This window comes from Bombus flavifrons, chromosome 2 (assembly GCF_040668555.2).
Source record: "Bombus flavifrons isolate JBK064 chromosome 2, iyBomFlav1_principal, whole genome shotgun sequence".
Taxonomy (NCBI): Eukaryota; Metazoa; Arthropoda; class Insecta; order Hymenoptera; family Apidae; genus Bombus; species Bombus flavifrons.
In genome coordinates this window covers 14,568,581-14,584,973 of record NC_138443.1, presented here as the reverse complement: position 1 = coordinate 14,584,973, position 16,393 = coordinate 14,568,581, and the positions used below count along the sequence as shown (strand labels likewise).

The 16,393-nt window shown below is 38.7% G+C and overlaps 1 protein-coding gene across 5 annotated transcripts in view; it reads left to right on the top strand.

The window, feature by feature from the left end:
* Positions 1–752: 752 nt before the first annotated feature.
* Positions 753–16,393, top strand: part of LOC138190003 (neurotrimin) — a 493,943-nt gene continuing 478,302 nt past the window's right edge. For 4 of the 5 annotated variants that reach the window (XM_069132408.1, XM_069132407.1, XM_069132406.1 and 1 more), the window contains exons 1-2: positions 753–2,143; positions 11,639–11,765. In XM_069132408.1, coding sequence (XP_068988509.1) covers positions 11,702–11,765 — 64 coding nt within the window. In that variant the 5' untranslated portion in view covers positions 753–2,143; positions 11,639–11,701. Of the gene's footprint in view, positions 2,144–11,638; positions 11,766–16,393 lie in introns of those variants that run through there. The other variant, XM_069132409.1, reaches the window with a different exon arrangement.

The following is a 16,393-nucleotide window of genomic DNA, read 5'->3' as shown; positions in this document are numbered from 1 at the left end:
TTTGTTTTACGCTTGTACACAACTCCTATACATCCCCTATAATTATTTCGTAGATAACTGATATAAATACCGTCGTAAAAAGCGTAATTCGATAACGATAACAGTATACATATAAATTTTAAAAATATATTACAACGTATCGCAATAAAATTACACTTTACCGGTTTTAGATAACACAGATCGTAAAATCAAAAAATTCAAATGTTGCACACAATAAATAAAACATCAACGTATATGAAATATTCAACACCACGTCGTACTTAACATTAACAATTGACTAAAATCGAATGCTCGATTTAATTCTGTGCGAATCAACTCTCCGAAGTTACAAGATGTATACATCTACAAGCGCTACAAGATGTATTATACTTCAAATGAGACATTCACAGAGTCGTAACATTTCTATGAAATTTCAATATTCAATATTTCTGATCTTCAAAACGTTGTCAGCAAACGTTGTCAGCAAACGTTGTCAATAGTACTTACCGTAAGCAGCAAACAACTCCGCCCTCGCACACATGTGATCTAAAACCGATGGAAGATTCGATCCTAGAAAGAGCTTGAGAAATTTCACGTGCATGGTACAACAACCTGGCTGCGATTAGAAGCTTCAGGTGTAGTGGGGCATAGCGAGTAGGGATGGTAAGGTGAGGGGTGGTGGGTCCCCTGCGGTGAAACGGTGGTGGATGGTTCGCCGGACGACCGTCGTTGGGGCGCTGCAACCCGTCAGGACGTCAGTTTGCTATCGCACCGCGACACGGTCGGGTCTTGTTCCGTGATCGTCACGTACACGTACGTACACGTATACACGCGCGCTACTCCGTGTCAAAATTCTTTCGAGATTGGTAACAGTTGCCACGCGATCGGTAATCGATATATTCATACACATGCTCGATGCGAGATGACACTAATCGCGCGTTCGAAGTTCGCGATCGTGTGAGAAAAAAGTCATCTAATCCCCCGTTCGCGGACGAATGTCCCACTGCAGATGACACGAGTTCGTTGAATTTCATGTGCAAGTATCCGTTACACGTGTAAATATACGCTATCTGCGTATTAGTACGCGGATAATCTTCGTATAATGCGTACGATATTAACATTGAGATCGGTGAAAAGTTTCGTGCCCTTGAAGTAGTAGGAAAGTGACTGGAGATTTGTTGTCCTTTGGAGTTTTCTCGGAAACGAACACAGTGCGCAGAAAAAGTTTGTTGTTGTCTGCGGGCGAAATCGAGTGATACGTTTTTGTGACTTCTCGGATAACACTTGTTGGAAGACGCTATGTGGGAACAGTTAAGGTACACACTTTTTTAAACACTTCGAGAAACGTTTCTTGGCTGGAGATTTGAATCAACGGTGCAACGTCTACTCGATCGTGGCATCGTGCGCGAATATATCCACCGTAGCGCTGATGTGCGATCGAGAATCGAAGGTGTGCTGTAATCGACCGCGATAAGTCGTATAGAATCGAAACGGAGACACGATTGGAATGTTCCTGAAAGTTCGCCGAATATGCGAAATACAAGTGCACGATTAATCGACGCACGTACGCGTAACCGTCGATGGTTATCAAGGGAGTTTCAATTAAATCTCCCGCGGGGAAGGTCAAGTGCGCTGTGTGAGCGACATTCAGTTTTCAGTTTTAATTAAAATACACCCGAGATTGCCATCAACGTGGCTGTGTCTGAAATTAATTTTCAACGCCTAGAGACAACGACAAAAGTGTAAGGTGAGCAAACGGACATCGTACCTTTTTGGTCAATGTATGAAAAAGATATATTCTAAAAAAAAAAAGGTTGTCGGTGTGACAGTTGAATCGAGGGGAGTGTTGTTTTCCGCTCGAAAGACTCGATATATCGATCGCTGCAAGATCACCGGGAAATAAAGAAGGATAAAAAAAAGAACAAGTCTCGGTGTGTTTCATGTGGTTGGAATTCGCGTGTGCGGCGACTTAACGAGAGAGTTCAATCAGATTTTCGTTAAACGCTTTTTCGCGAGTGATAAATTGTGTCGTTGCGTGCGGAAATAGGACATAAGCAGGAAAGAAGGATAGGCGAGAGAAAAAGTGGGGAAAAAGTGAACAGCCTTTCATTCCTCGACGCATCCACCACGGAGTGATGAAAGCGGCATAGCAACGGCAATAGAGGTAAGACGAACTATCGCATTTTTCTCTTGAACGAGGCTCTATGCCAGTCGAATCGATGGGGAGACATTCATTGCCAATTTCTTTTCGCTTCGATTGCAACGGTACATCGACGATTCGATCGAGCTTCTCGATGCTCTGCCTCTTGTAGTTGCGCCCGATATTACCAATTTTGAAATAAAGATGCAAACTCACAATTCTCTTGCTATAAAATTTTTTTGAACAATATCGAGAGGGAGATGGAATGAGGGTAAATCAGCCCCGTTTTCTATCGCACGCTAGGCTCGATATAGATAATTTTCACGATGCACGATGTATTATTTAACGCCGCATTGTTAGAATCGTTGCTCGGTCGTGTCGTGCCACTTTTACACAGTACGCGAATGGTTTGTGTATATCTGATTAACAGACATCGGCGAAATACATCGCACGAGCACTTCTCGACAATGTGTAGTGCGTTCAATCATATAAATGACATTCTGCTCGTTGAAGCGTTTTATTTTCGAGCTCCGCACGCGCGTTCAAGGTAAACAATGCTGTCTCTCTATTTGCGGTGAGATCGGTATCAGTGCTTTAATGTTACACGGGCTATTACAAATGATCGATTAATAGTGTAGCGTCGGTTTGGATAATGATCATTTATTCCTGTTTTATGTCAAACACGTACACACAGTGATGCATAAGACCAATTACAATTCTATAGCGGTTTAGGAAAATAACTTTAAGTTGATCGCTTGTAGAAACTTTGGAAGCTTTTGAATATATTTTTTGGATTATGTATGATTATATTATAAATGTTACATATATAAAAACATTTGGAAATTCTGTTAACTCTGTAATGGGATACGGCTATCACGAGAATATTACTCTACTAGTTTATACTCTGCTTTTCGCGTTAAAATATTTCGTATTAAGTTTGCTTCAGGGCCGAATCAGTCTTAATTACCATCGCGTTCCATATTGTGTCCTTACAAATTAAAACACAATAAATTGTTACAAAGTTTGATCGGAGCTGCGTGTCGCATAATCGACAATACGTGAAATTAAATAATGCATGAATAATGCGCATTGTTAATTGCATTATTAAACAATAATATATGAGTGATGTATAGCGAAAACGAGAGTGAGGTGGAGAGAGAATGTTTTTATCTATATAAAGGAAGAGACGATGAATTGGCAATTCGCGGGATTAGCATTAAATGCGGAACGGACAAGCGCGACACGGAAATTCGTTTTTGCACGATTTCGCGGTGGAATTTGCGGTATCGCTCGTTGGATAAAATTGAAATGTCCCTGTTTTAGCGTGTACGCGTTATCTCTTGTACGATGGTTGGCCTGACAAGCACATCGTGCGCGTTCAACATTTATTCGAAAGATTAGCTCGCGCACTGTCGATTCGCGGTGGCAAATCGCGCGTTTAGCGTATTATCCGCGGCAGTGTCGTTCGTCCGCCTCTAAAGACCAAAAATGTTCCGGTTAATTTTACCGACCGTGACAAAAAACACGAAATTACTCCGCACTAATTACGAATATCGCGACTGTTCTTTGTCTGGGAACACAACGGACGGCTAGATTATGCTAGCTGTTTGCTCAGCCCGCGTTAAGGTAATTTAACTTTTCGTTTTAAATTATGGAAATGCGGACCGTTGTGAAAAAGTTGCAAACGTTACACGTAGACAGCTGGCCCGTGGAATATTTCGTTTTTTCGTCCCCATGTGCGTGTTTCGCGTTCGCCATAATTCGTCGGCTATCGAAGTATGACAGAGATTCGGATCAAAGTAACACGTGTTACATTAATCGATGGTTTACTGCGATAGTTTATGGCGGAATAATTTGAGATTTTTTATTCATCGTTTCTTTCTTTCTTTCTCAAACGTTTAACGTTTCAATGGAGAAATTTTAGTCTACGCGTGTGTGTTTAAATATGTACGTACGTACAAATATATGAATGCTTGAGTTTCATTTTCTCGAGAGCAAGAAAAAATATAATAAAATTCAATATCTCGCGTTGACATTATCGTTGTTACGTTAAGAGGTAACTGTAATTTTTTTCTCTGCGTGTTACGAATAAATTTTTATCCATACAGATTGTAGAACTTTCATCATCAGATTGTGTGATTTATGTCCCTATTTTCAAAATTACATTTACATTTTAGCTTGTTTCTAGTACCCGCGTATGCTAAAGAAACAGCTCGTATAGTGCTGAACTTTAGGATGATATTTTTATCTATGGATACATTATTTAATATTAGCTACCCGGTAGAAATCTGCCCCTTTTTGAGATAAAAAAAATCTATGAAAAAGACGTACTATACATCAGAATAATTACCCTAAAAATCATAACTATCGGGTAGTGTAAAATCTCTTCAACGTTTGCTTTTTCACCCTCTCTATTTTCGAACGATTGATTCTGTCAATAACAACTTGTAAAAGATCACTCTTGTTACTGTTCAAATAGATCCTATATGTATCATATATTTGTATCATTTATTTCGTGTATTAATTATTAAGCTATTTATCGCTTCAACTCTGTGTAGGGATGAAAATATCGAATATCGTACGCGATTTGTACCGTGTTAGCCATAATCTTGTAATTTGGAATTAAGGTCAAAGTTAAAATTGAACTTTACCACAAGTACAGCCTGCTTTCGTGTATGCTGTTTTCAATCCACGCCGGGGTTGCCAAAAGCGGTTAACAAAAGCTTTCGTGACGCGGATTTGAAAAATTGCGTACAGTCATTTATCGTTCAATGAATAAAGAATATATTATACACGTATGTATGTGTAGTATCCATGGGAAAGGATAGGCGCGCGTGTTATCTCTTGTGCCGCTTTCATCCGGATACAATCGACCGTTTTCCCGTGAAGTGAAATTCGGAGACGCTGTTTTAAACCTGATATATGAAATCGCATATCTGTATAAACGACAAAACGACAAAATAGTTCATATATGGATATTTATTGTCCTTATGATTATTACTGTTATTATAGTAGAACGGTTTCTTTCGAATGGCGGTAGTTTCGTTGGAAAAACTTCCCTTCAACTTTCGCTATAGCCGGCGTATTTAGCAAGCCAGGGTATTCCCTACTCCCCCTAGTCGTGGCTAGAACGAAGAGCAGCAATTATCATTTGAATAGCTCATAAGTAATTGTCATTTAGTCTCATGTAATTTTCACTTGAACAATGAAAGAGGGAAGGAAAGATAAGTCGAGGAAGTTTTTACGGAAGCTTGTGGAAAGAGATGTAATCAAGAAGTTTGTAGAAAAATATATTGCGTGTTTACTTCGATAACGAACAAGAAGACGAAGTAATGAAATTACACTCGTAAACTTGCGCAAACAAAAACAACAACGTTCTCTTTTAACGTAACGTCAGATTCATTAGGACGTAATATAAAAGTTATAACGAGCAATAAGAATCCTAAAAATGTATGAATTTCATAAGCAGTGTGCAGAGTCATGGAAAAAATTGTCACAGAAACGATAAATTTCACTTGTTACTTAAACAAAATTTTGGCTTTTACATTTTAGTCAAAGCTCATTGACAGGATCAAAGACGGAGTGCAGAAAGTTTCAAATAAACGACCGCTGCAGCCAATGAGATACGACTGTTTGAAAGAACTACCATGGTCCCGTTTTGACCTCGCTCCATTCATTGAGAATTAATTTAATACGTTTTTGCAGAGCTCACGTTTCTCTCCTCCTCCACGCCCTTTCTCTCTCTCTCTCTCTCTCTTGCTCTCTCTCTCTCTCTCTCTTTCATTATCTTTCGTCTCCTCTTGTATGCTTTTTTCAGACAATGAATAAAATTACAAAAATTAACGTTTACTTTTTGGTCGAATGACGCTAATGAATTTTAAAGCGTAGAATCAGAAACTTTCTACGATATGGGATGGAAAAAAGCGAAAAGTCAGAGGTTGTACGGAATATTTTGTACGGCTAGCCAGAGTAAAAATTACGCAAGGGGAAATGGTTCCATATACTATAGTAGAACACCGTATTATTTTTGCTAATGTTAGTTATGCAACGCTCTCCCTTGCACACTAGCTAAATTATAGTTGATATCATTATCAGAAAAATACACTGGACGAAGCTGCCTCTTCTGTCACTGTGATAAACCTTATTTTCACTGTAACGAAACCAAGCAGCGGATATCTTCTCTCGTGTTAAAACATCCTTTCGTTCTCGATATTTTCTTCGTTTCTTTGACGCGCTAAAATTTCTTGCAAATATCTCAGAAAGAAGAGCGTGCCAGCTCTTTCCATCCTTGTTAAAGATTTTCGTGTACTTAAACTGAACTCGAAAGTACGCAAATAACCAACTTCAGGAAATATTCAACAAACGTGCTACATTGGTTTATGAAAGTATTCGAACATTTCGTAGCAACTTGCTAGCAGCTTTGTAACAAACGAGGTGGCAAATAAAGACCTGTTCGTTGACATTGCCAAAATATGAACGCTTCCATCGATCTTTGGTTCTATCTATCTATCTGCTACTGTTTTTTATTACATAGGCGTTGCTATATGTAATTCTTTCGGTTCTCTATCTTCGAGCATTTAAATTTCTAAATGGAGTTTTCTTGATTTATCGCGAAAGCAGGAAGCCGAACCACTTCGTGTATGAGGTTTATCTAAGATAGCCAGATAGATATTCCTTCCACTTTATTTCCGTTTTCGGCAAAAGGCTCGCGCTTGCTTCTTCCTACCTTTGTCCGCCCGTTTCTTTCCAGTCTCCCCTGCTTTTCGCACAAAAGCGATGAATTCGTTAAAAAGTCGGAAGATCCCTATCGTCACTTCCGCATGAGACTAAAATATGAAGTCGTTTAGGCTTGACTTTTCTCAGTTCCGCGGTTTAATCTTGCCTTACGATGAATACGGACGCACGCCTGCAACCGTTCAACATCGTACATCATTTTTTATAGAAAAATATGCGAGGTACAAGTTTATTTTAAAATTGGAAAATACTCTTTTACGCGACGTACATAACGTTAATAAACGTACATAAACTATCTGGTTTAAACAGAAACATTAAGTGACTTTGCCCCTTTCTTTTGTGTACTTTCATTATACAGTAGAAAATGATTAAATAAAGGAGTAATTAGAAGAAATTATATGTTCGAACATTATACAATTGAAATGCATTTTATTCAACAAATGACTTTTATTCAACATATTCTGCTTTTATGTATTCAGACCATTTCTTAATCCCCATCCAACGAAGGCTGCATTGTTGTTGTCAGTATCGTTGAATATTTTATTTTAAACCGATAAAGCGAAGAGCCGAATGAAAAGCCTTTTTATCCCTGTGTGAAAGATTGACCAAACTTATGTAAGAGATAAAACCTTTCATGTAATTTGAATAATAACACGTGAATGTAAATTAAATTGTGACGAACATGAAATATCTGCTTGAATCAGAATAAAGTTTAAGGATCAATACCTGTCTGAATTTCTTGTCGTAGGGAAGCTTTTGGTTTTAAGTGCAGTCACACTGTTAACATAAGAAAATTTTGAGGACTATTATTCATTGCACCACGGTACTTCTACTCGTTTGAAGATGATCTTTAACTTTTATGACTTCTTTTCTATAATGATGTTCAAGATTTTAATAAATTCGTATTTGGTAGTTGGTTAATTTTACAGAAATGCTTAAAAGATCGGAGAACATGCTGATGTTAAAAAATAATGCCAGTTTCTATATTCCAATTATTTCGTAAATTAAATTATTTATCAGTGGCTCGTCAATTTACGAGTTTATTACATTATACAGATTATCACACTTTGCCGTGAACCATTCTTCAAACTTCTATTGAAACTGCAATCGCACGAGTATTAACTTGTGTCGTATTGGTACATAATATGTATAGAGTTTGACAAAGTTTATAAATTTCTAAACGTCGCAATTGTTTACGAAAGGAAACTTAGTCAACAATAAGACCCGCTAGTTGCAGATAGGTTTAGATGCTTCGAAACAAGATTTAGGTTAATACCGAGCAAGATTGCTATCGAAATCCTTGTAGTTGTCAAGGTTGTTGGTATTAATACTGTTAGATACATATTTCTAGTAAACTTCCTGTAAACTTCGTCCTTTCAAATGTTTCCCTAACACACAGCTCGAATTATTTTTATAATAACTGCACGGAATGTCGTAAACTATCAATTGCCAATCAAAGTTTTTATTTAACTAATTGCTACTAAAAGTGTAAGTATTTGCTAGGTTTAATTGCAGAATATCACGCAATTTAAAACTGAAATGAATGGCAAACGTAGGAAATGTACTTCGCAATTTAGAAAGGTAATTTAAGATGTAAAAAGAAATTATCTGTAGTATTTATCAAATATAAATAAGGCAAACACAAATTAATAGAACATAATAAGAAGAAACATATTTAATCTATCCTCAAATTGCAGATAAAATTGTAGCATTAATCGATAATCCATTATGATTTTTAACACGTTCACTGCGTACGATTTGAATGCGTCATGTAATCCAAAAATATCGCAATTATTTAGAAAAAATAATAATCGATATCCAACGTAAAAAAGTTGCTCACGAAGAATTTGTTAACTGCGCGAAGGGGGTAGTTGGTTGAAATTGTAAGCAAACGGATGCGCGTGGATGCGCGAGGCGACGAGCTCGCGACGCTCTCGTAAGCCCGTGGCAAAGCGGAATTTCGGATTTTCGTTGCACACGGTGCGCGACGATATACGTATATAGAGTCTATGCACAACCGTTGCATAAAGTAAAAGCGAACCCGGATGAAAGGAGCGGAGAACTTGCGAGAAACGTGTATCTGAAGGGTTGGTTGAGTTGTGTGCAGGTTTCCAAAAGTAGTCGGGACGGATGGAGTGATAGCTTTTCCCTCTCCATTTTCCCTCTTCTGTGACTCTTCCTTTTCTTTTTTTTCACCTGCCTCCCTCTCAATCTCTCCAAATCTTCTGTTCCTCTTCCCCTTCTCTCTGTCTCTTTCCTTTCTCACGTTACTGTACTCATCCCCTCACGCGCTGTTTCTCTTTTTCTAATTCCACGTTTCTATTTTTTCTTCCCTAACATTTCCTCTTTACTCTCCTTTCACCATTGTCGCGCTCCCTCATGCTATTTCTAACTCTTTGTCTCTCCTTGTCCCTCAACCCCTTTGCTCTGTTGTTCTCGTCAAAGAGATCTCTCGACGCGCGTGCGTTTCCAAGTTGTGTTGTGTCGCATCGCGTGTGATTTGAATAAATGGACCGCGTGACGAGAGCCGGGGGTGGACCGGAACCACCTGGGGGACGCACTATGACGTCAACCCTGGCCACCACAGGCCATTTCGTCGACGATTAACAGCCGAAGATGCGACCAGCACGTCGCTCCCTTTATCATGGATCCATCGTGAAATATCACGCTTTCGTCGCGTCACGAAAGAATTTACTTCTTCAGTTCGTTTTATGTATCGCTACCGGCCTTAAACGCAGAATCATATTTGAACAATTCTCTTTCCAAATTATTGTAGATACGTAGAATATACTTCAAACGAAACTCTCCAGTCTATGCGATCGTTTGGGAAGGTTATCGCAAAGTCGAGAAAAATATTAGAGGACGTTACATTTTCTTGGAATCAGTACAAGCACGGTATAAGTGTACAAATATTTGTAGCTTCTTGCAGTAACTTTTTGCTACCTACTAGTTAACTCTATGATCGTTACACTGAAAAACTTGTTTTTGCTAGTTTCTGCAGGCTTCAGGAATATCCAGTTTCTTGCGATGAAAACATGGAGAGAATACGAACAAGAAAATTCAGACGGAACCTCTTAATGAATGTTGAACGTTTTTTTTTTTATTTATTTTCTCTTTAATTGATGCGTTTGATGTTCAGTAAGTACACAAAAAATTCTCTGCAAACTTCACTCAAATAAATCGACTATGAAAAACGTTAGGAGTTTTTCGAACGATCCATTAATTTTCGTCTTTGATCTTATCTCAAATAACCGTATACAATTAATTGATATCGATGAAAACGATACGTAGATAATATTTATTAATATCAATAAAAGAGCAATGATTCAAGGTGTAGGAATCTTCGAACACGCTTGTACTAATTGACTTTACACGTGTCTGCTCAACGTTGGAATCTTGGAATAATCGAAATGCGCGTTTCCAACCATATTCTGAAACTTTAGGCAGATCGTACAAAATGCCAACTATTAATTGCAGATAAACGTGGAACTGAAACGACCCACGTACATATCTTGTATCGAATTAAATTAAGCAGAGTATTTGATCCCGTTTATGGCAAGTAGCAAAGAGTTAACATCAAAGAGACGTTCTTCGATCACAACTTTGAGAATATAACAAAAATCAAATTCTTGATCGAATTGCATCAGGTGTCCAAATACGAATACGTATTCGCGCGATTGTGTGTGCACGACGTTAAGATTTGAAAGGTAGAAAGAAGAAACGGAGGAAGAAAGAGGACGACTCGCATCGAAGATCATCCGCGCATAGCGTGAAAATTCTTAGACAAAGTTTACGACGTCTCTGGTACTTCTTTTTCTAACGTTTTTTAGTTGCTCTTCTTCGTGCCGCGAAGCGAGCGAAATTCCTCTGAATGGGAACGCCGAGTTAAAGCGTCGAAGCTTTGTCTGTCGTACGCGAAATTTAGGTTTCTGGAGAACCTGTTCTGCTGGATGTTTGTCTTTGCGATTACGTTGTTTGGATTGTCGCTACTTTTCAGAGAAAAGATATCGTTTTATCGATCGTTGTGTGCCATTGTTTTCGCAAAGGTATTAACATAGTGTCTAAAACGATGATCTAAAAATGAATATAAAACTTTAGGGTAATAAAAGAATGTTTATATAAACTTGTGACCTACTTTGCTGCCGAGTGATACTTATTTCCGTGCCCGTTAAAATTGGTTATTTATGTTCTTTTATAATGACGAGATAATCAACTTCTAAATGCTAAAAGAATTTAAGCTATCGTAAGTAGGTTAAATTGGTTTGATCGTCCATTGTAATTACTTTGAAGTATTTATTTCAGTATCAGTATCTCGCAGAATATTTGCTAGTGTATTGTATGTTTTGTTTTTATCTCTGGATATTCAATCGCTTACTTCAACACGAAGTATATCTGGAGCTACATTTTCCATCAAGAAAAGCAGTGATATAAAAATGTTATTTTCGTTATTGCTAACTCCTCCGTACAGTATGTAATTGTCAAGAGATGGAAGGATAAATGCAGATTCGAAGATTAAAGATTAACGAGAGAATGTAGATTTCAAAGGATCTGACAATAGAGCGTTTCCTCAACCTACAGGCATGAGACTAGAGTTGGACGAAAAATTCCTTTATTGTTCATGTAAAAAAAGTAATTTAACGATGACACACGTACACGCCACGATTCTGCCAAGTTGATATTACTAAAGCGGTGGCTCTTACAAAAATTACGAACGCACGAACGAACCTGCAATATCTTAGGACTGCATGTACGTGCTTAATACAATGTGTCTGTTCCTCTTTCCAGCTCTATCCAACGTCCAAGAGGCACGTATTATGTGAGGTGAAACTTGCAACGAGGCAAACGAAGATGTCCGCCATCAGCGTGGCTGCATGGCTGCTCAGCGCCGTTGCATTCGCCGCGATTAATAACGGTGAGTTGCATTATAAAACGCTTATCGCGTGAATTCGTAATTACAATGGCAGGAAGCTGAAGCCCTTAGTCAACCTTCGTGCTACCCGAACTTGCAATATGTTAAGAAATATATTTCTCTTTCTTGCCGAACGTTTAACGAATCATTTCAATCATTTGCAATAGAGGTATGCGAAACATTAAATTCGAAGAGTTTTAGGATTTAAATTTTCGAAATAACGTATCCATCGACCTTCTAACAATCAAAATTTTTAATTGCTAGTTGAAAAGCGTGAAACTGATCGTAGTTTTAACACGCGTTGCATGTTATTGTTAGTTTTTATTGAAAAAGAACATCTTGCATGCAGTCAATTTCCACGGTTAATCAGTTGTGTAAAATACATCCAATTTAAAGTTCATAATCTGCATTGAGTACGGTTATTTTATGGAATTTATATTTTATATGGAATAGCAAAACATAACGATAATAATATTAGCAATAATAATAATAATAATAATAACAACAACAACAACAACAATAATAATAACAATAATAATAATAATAATAATAGTAGTACAATGATACACGAAGAGATTTTTTAGTTATTAACGTTTCTCGCGATAATGATTTACGATGGGAGTTCTTCATTGTATTTGATTTATAACGCGGCTTGTTTCCCTGTCGTTGTACTTCTATTTCCTCTGCCACCTGTTTGAAAATGTTTCCGGGTAGATTTTAATTGGGGACGAACATGCGAGCGATACGTTCCACCGCAACCATTTAAAATCGCAGTTGGACGGTAAAATAGTTAGGGCGGAAGGGGACGTAACGATTCTCCTTATCAAACCACGGCCGATAAAAATCTGTAGAATACTCGAGATCGTATAATGAAATTCTTCATCGGAATTTTCGTTTCATTAATTCGTTTTCCCTTTCCGCTTAATGCACGCGGTCGTATTAACAGATATGTAGTCAGGACGGTCTGAACTATTTCGTTTAAAACATAATTAAAATAACCGTAAAGGGACCAGGGTCGACCAGTCTGGTAATGTGGTGCGTTCGACGGTTCAAAGTTTCCTCTTGCCTTAAAGTCATTCACATTCAACTTAGATTCGAGAATAGCTCTTTCAAGTCGTTAACAAAGTTTCCAATTCTTTTGCCTTTCTTGCGTCCGTTTCGGTTAAAACCGAGCGAAAGAACGTTGACATTTCGAATGCAAGGTGGCAATTAGCGATAACATTGTTATAGTTGGAAAGTGATTTTCGAGGTGGAAGAACGCCCTGTTCGCATACCATAGCGTTTGGCTACCGTCGGGGTAATAGCGCTAATACTCGATAAGTTAGCGACAACCGAATTATAGCGCGCGAACGTTCGTGTTTTATCAAACAATACATTTCGTAATTAAACATTTTCTCTATTCGCCGGAGCACTTTTCGGACTCGATAAATAATCTAACTTCATTTTCTCCGGATGGCTGATTAAGTCACGGTTACAGCGGAAAATTATGTGATCTACGCTCTGATCCGCTGTGCGACTCTTATCATCTTTATTCTCGACGAACAGTCACGAAGATCAGGAACAATCTACAATTCAAATATTCGAGCTTGACCCAGAACAAACGAACGCCTTCCTTTCTTGTACCGTCTCTGCACTCTATACTCCGTTTTCGTGATTCGATACCAGCCGGAATAATTTCCTTGATGGAACGTCTACTTTTTCATCCCTTCGCCCTTTTACGGGCATTCCGACCAAAGGATTTGCGTTAGAATTTCGTGTACTTGCATACGCGATGTCTCGTTGCACCCTTGCAGAGGGTGCGTATGGCTTACAGTAATCTCCGAATCAAAATGCACTCGTTCGACGATACGCGTTTGCACGCGTTTCAGTGTGAACTTGTTCGGTTAGAAATGTAAACGTATCAAGGCGAGGATATACATTTTGTATGTTCGTGAGTATCTGGATACTTTTGACGATTTGTACCGAATTGTAGAAATTAATGACGAATTGATAATTAAAAGGATTCACTTCTTTTTTAAATGAAATTATCAGACTGTAGATCTAAATCACCAGTTACAAAACGGAGATAATATATTTTGCTGTTTACTAATATATATATGTCGGAGATGAAAGGAAAGCCGAAGCCTTTCCTTGGAAATTTTGGGAACATCCTCTAGTACCTTAGCCTAGATTTTATTATAGTTGTAATTGCTTAAGATTTGTAATAAGCGAGATTGGGTTCGAGGTGACAATCGGTCGCTGAACGTAGCCACGGTCACGGGATGGATGTTTTATCTAACGGAGGTCTGGAGTGGTTGTATGTGTTTTCCGAGAAATGTGGTTGTGGCGGCATGCGGCCTCGAGAGCGGGCCTAGCCACGTGTGATGTTGCCTCGGAGGTGCCGATGCAATGGGACATACATTGTATTAGTAATCAAAACTCCAGGCAGAAACTGCCTAGCAACGGCGTTTGGAACTTTCTCGATGCTTCTAACGAGTGTGCCTAGCAACGGCGTTTGGAACCTTCTCGATGCTTCCAAACGGGTATAGAAAACAAAATGCAATCGTACAGGGAGAAGAATCTCCACGAGGCTGGCATTCTTGCGATTGCCTTGGAGAGTGACACATCGAGCATTTTCGACGATCGCATTTGCGTCTAAGTTAGTTTCGCTTAGTAAGGAGTTATCCCGGTGACCGTGGATTCGTTTGAACTCAAACATTGCTAATAGTATTATTTAATTTAATTATTCGTAGATCGTATTATTCATTAGGCTTAGTGTTTGTTAGACTTATTATTAGTTGTACTTATTATTTGTTAAGCTTAGTGATAGACCTGTATATACGTGTAAATAAAATCTCGGCTTTGTGAAACGATGGCTAGTCCACATGAAGAGTCGTCGCGCGCCCAAAATTCGAATCGTGATCCGACATATATATAGTATTTGGGGCGGAAAATCAAGAATAAGATTTTTTCGTTTCGTTTTGAGCCACAGAATCTTGCTGAATCCAATTTATACCGCAAGTTACTTGTACGTTATATGTATACTATTACATACATTCGGTATATACTATCGCTGTTTTTTTTGATATCGAAAATTTTGCTACCAATTTAAAAGACCTTTTGTACTCAACACACAGAGTTTGTTATATAACAAAATAATTCTATGAGATTTAACAATCGTAACTGGTAACTTTATCCATTTTTTAGATGAAACTTTAGTTTCGAATATACAGCTGTTGCTTTATTATTTCTGGTTCTGAAATATTTAACAAGTTGCAGTACGCGAATGAATTTTTAAAGAGCGGTCTTCTACAGGCTATTATTTTTTAGTTTATTTCCATTACGTTGTCAAAAAAATAGTAGGGAAGTTCAAAATGTTATTTTTTGTGGTAAATATAGTTCTTTATACAGCATGTTCGGCTATTGTTTCAAAACAATACAAGGGGTGATTCTTGAAACTTGTTTTTTAATTATTGATAATTAAAAATCGGCCAAAATATTCCTGCACGCGAACGAACCTCCTTACACGAACGAAAAGAGGTCAGTCTAAGCAGCGAAACGCACAGTGATCCTCCTGTTGCGTAGTACTTGGCTTGGTATCGTTTTCCAAAGATTAAACAACTGACTAATTTTTGGAAACCGATGCCAATTACCAGGTCTCACCACGAGGAGGTGACTACGCACGAGACCCGCCCATGGGTTATTTAACACTACACATCGATCTCGACATTCAACCTACTGGCGGAATGTCGAGTTTTGACTCTACTTGACCATGGGCCTGCGTAAAGAAATAGTTGCTTCGTAGTCTAACTGCGAAACACATATCTCCAACGCAGCGCTTACATGAATCTTTACAAACGTAGAACAAGGCATACGTAACGCAACATCTATCTCCCACACAACGATTACATCGATCAGTACAAATATACAATAATTCGCATCCCTACTGGCAGCACTCGGTATCAAAGACACAGTTATCTAACTTGGAACGAAAGGAAGAAAGTGAAGCTACTGACACTGTATATACCATTTCGTGTCTTGCAGAAGGGACTTACGAGTCGCTGTACTAAACTGTTTAACGTTCTACTTTAGCGACGCTATAAGATATTGAAGATATTGAAAAGTTATATAACGTGATTTCAATAAGTTTCCCTTAAAAATGGGAAAACAAGAAGATGCCCGATGAATCAGATGATAAAGGAAAAAATCGCGGCGCGCCCGAAACGAACGAGATCGCGATCTCTCGAAAGAACTAACAAACCTACGCGACGTACTCCCGTGTACCAGATAACTCTAAGGTTCAGCGGAAAGCCCAAGCATTGACCTTCTCTCGATACCTGTCAAGTAGTCTGGATCTTATCACGGTCGATGGCAAAGACCGATGATACTAGTGACCCAGCAAACAGGCCTGCAATTTAACACACTCCAACTGAAACAAGTGAGTACCCGGGGAGGGACCGCTGAACAGGATTACGAAGGCAAGAGGCCTCAACTGCACAGTGGGGTCCACTCACGAGGATGGACCGCTGAACAGGATTACGAAGGCATTACCTCAACTGAACAGTGGGGTCCCCCCGCCCGCGAGTTTTTCACTTAAACAGGATTACGGAGGACGTGAAATGCAGGTCTCTGCCCGAGTACCGAAGTACCAA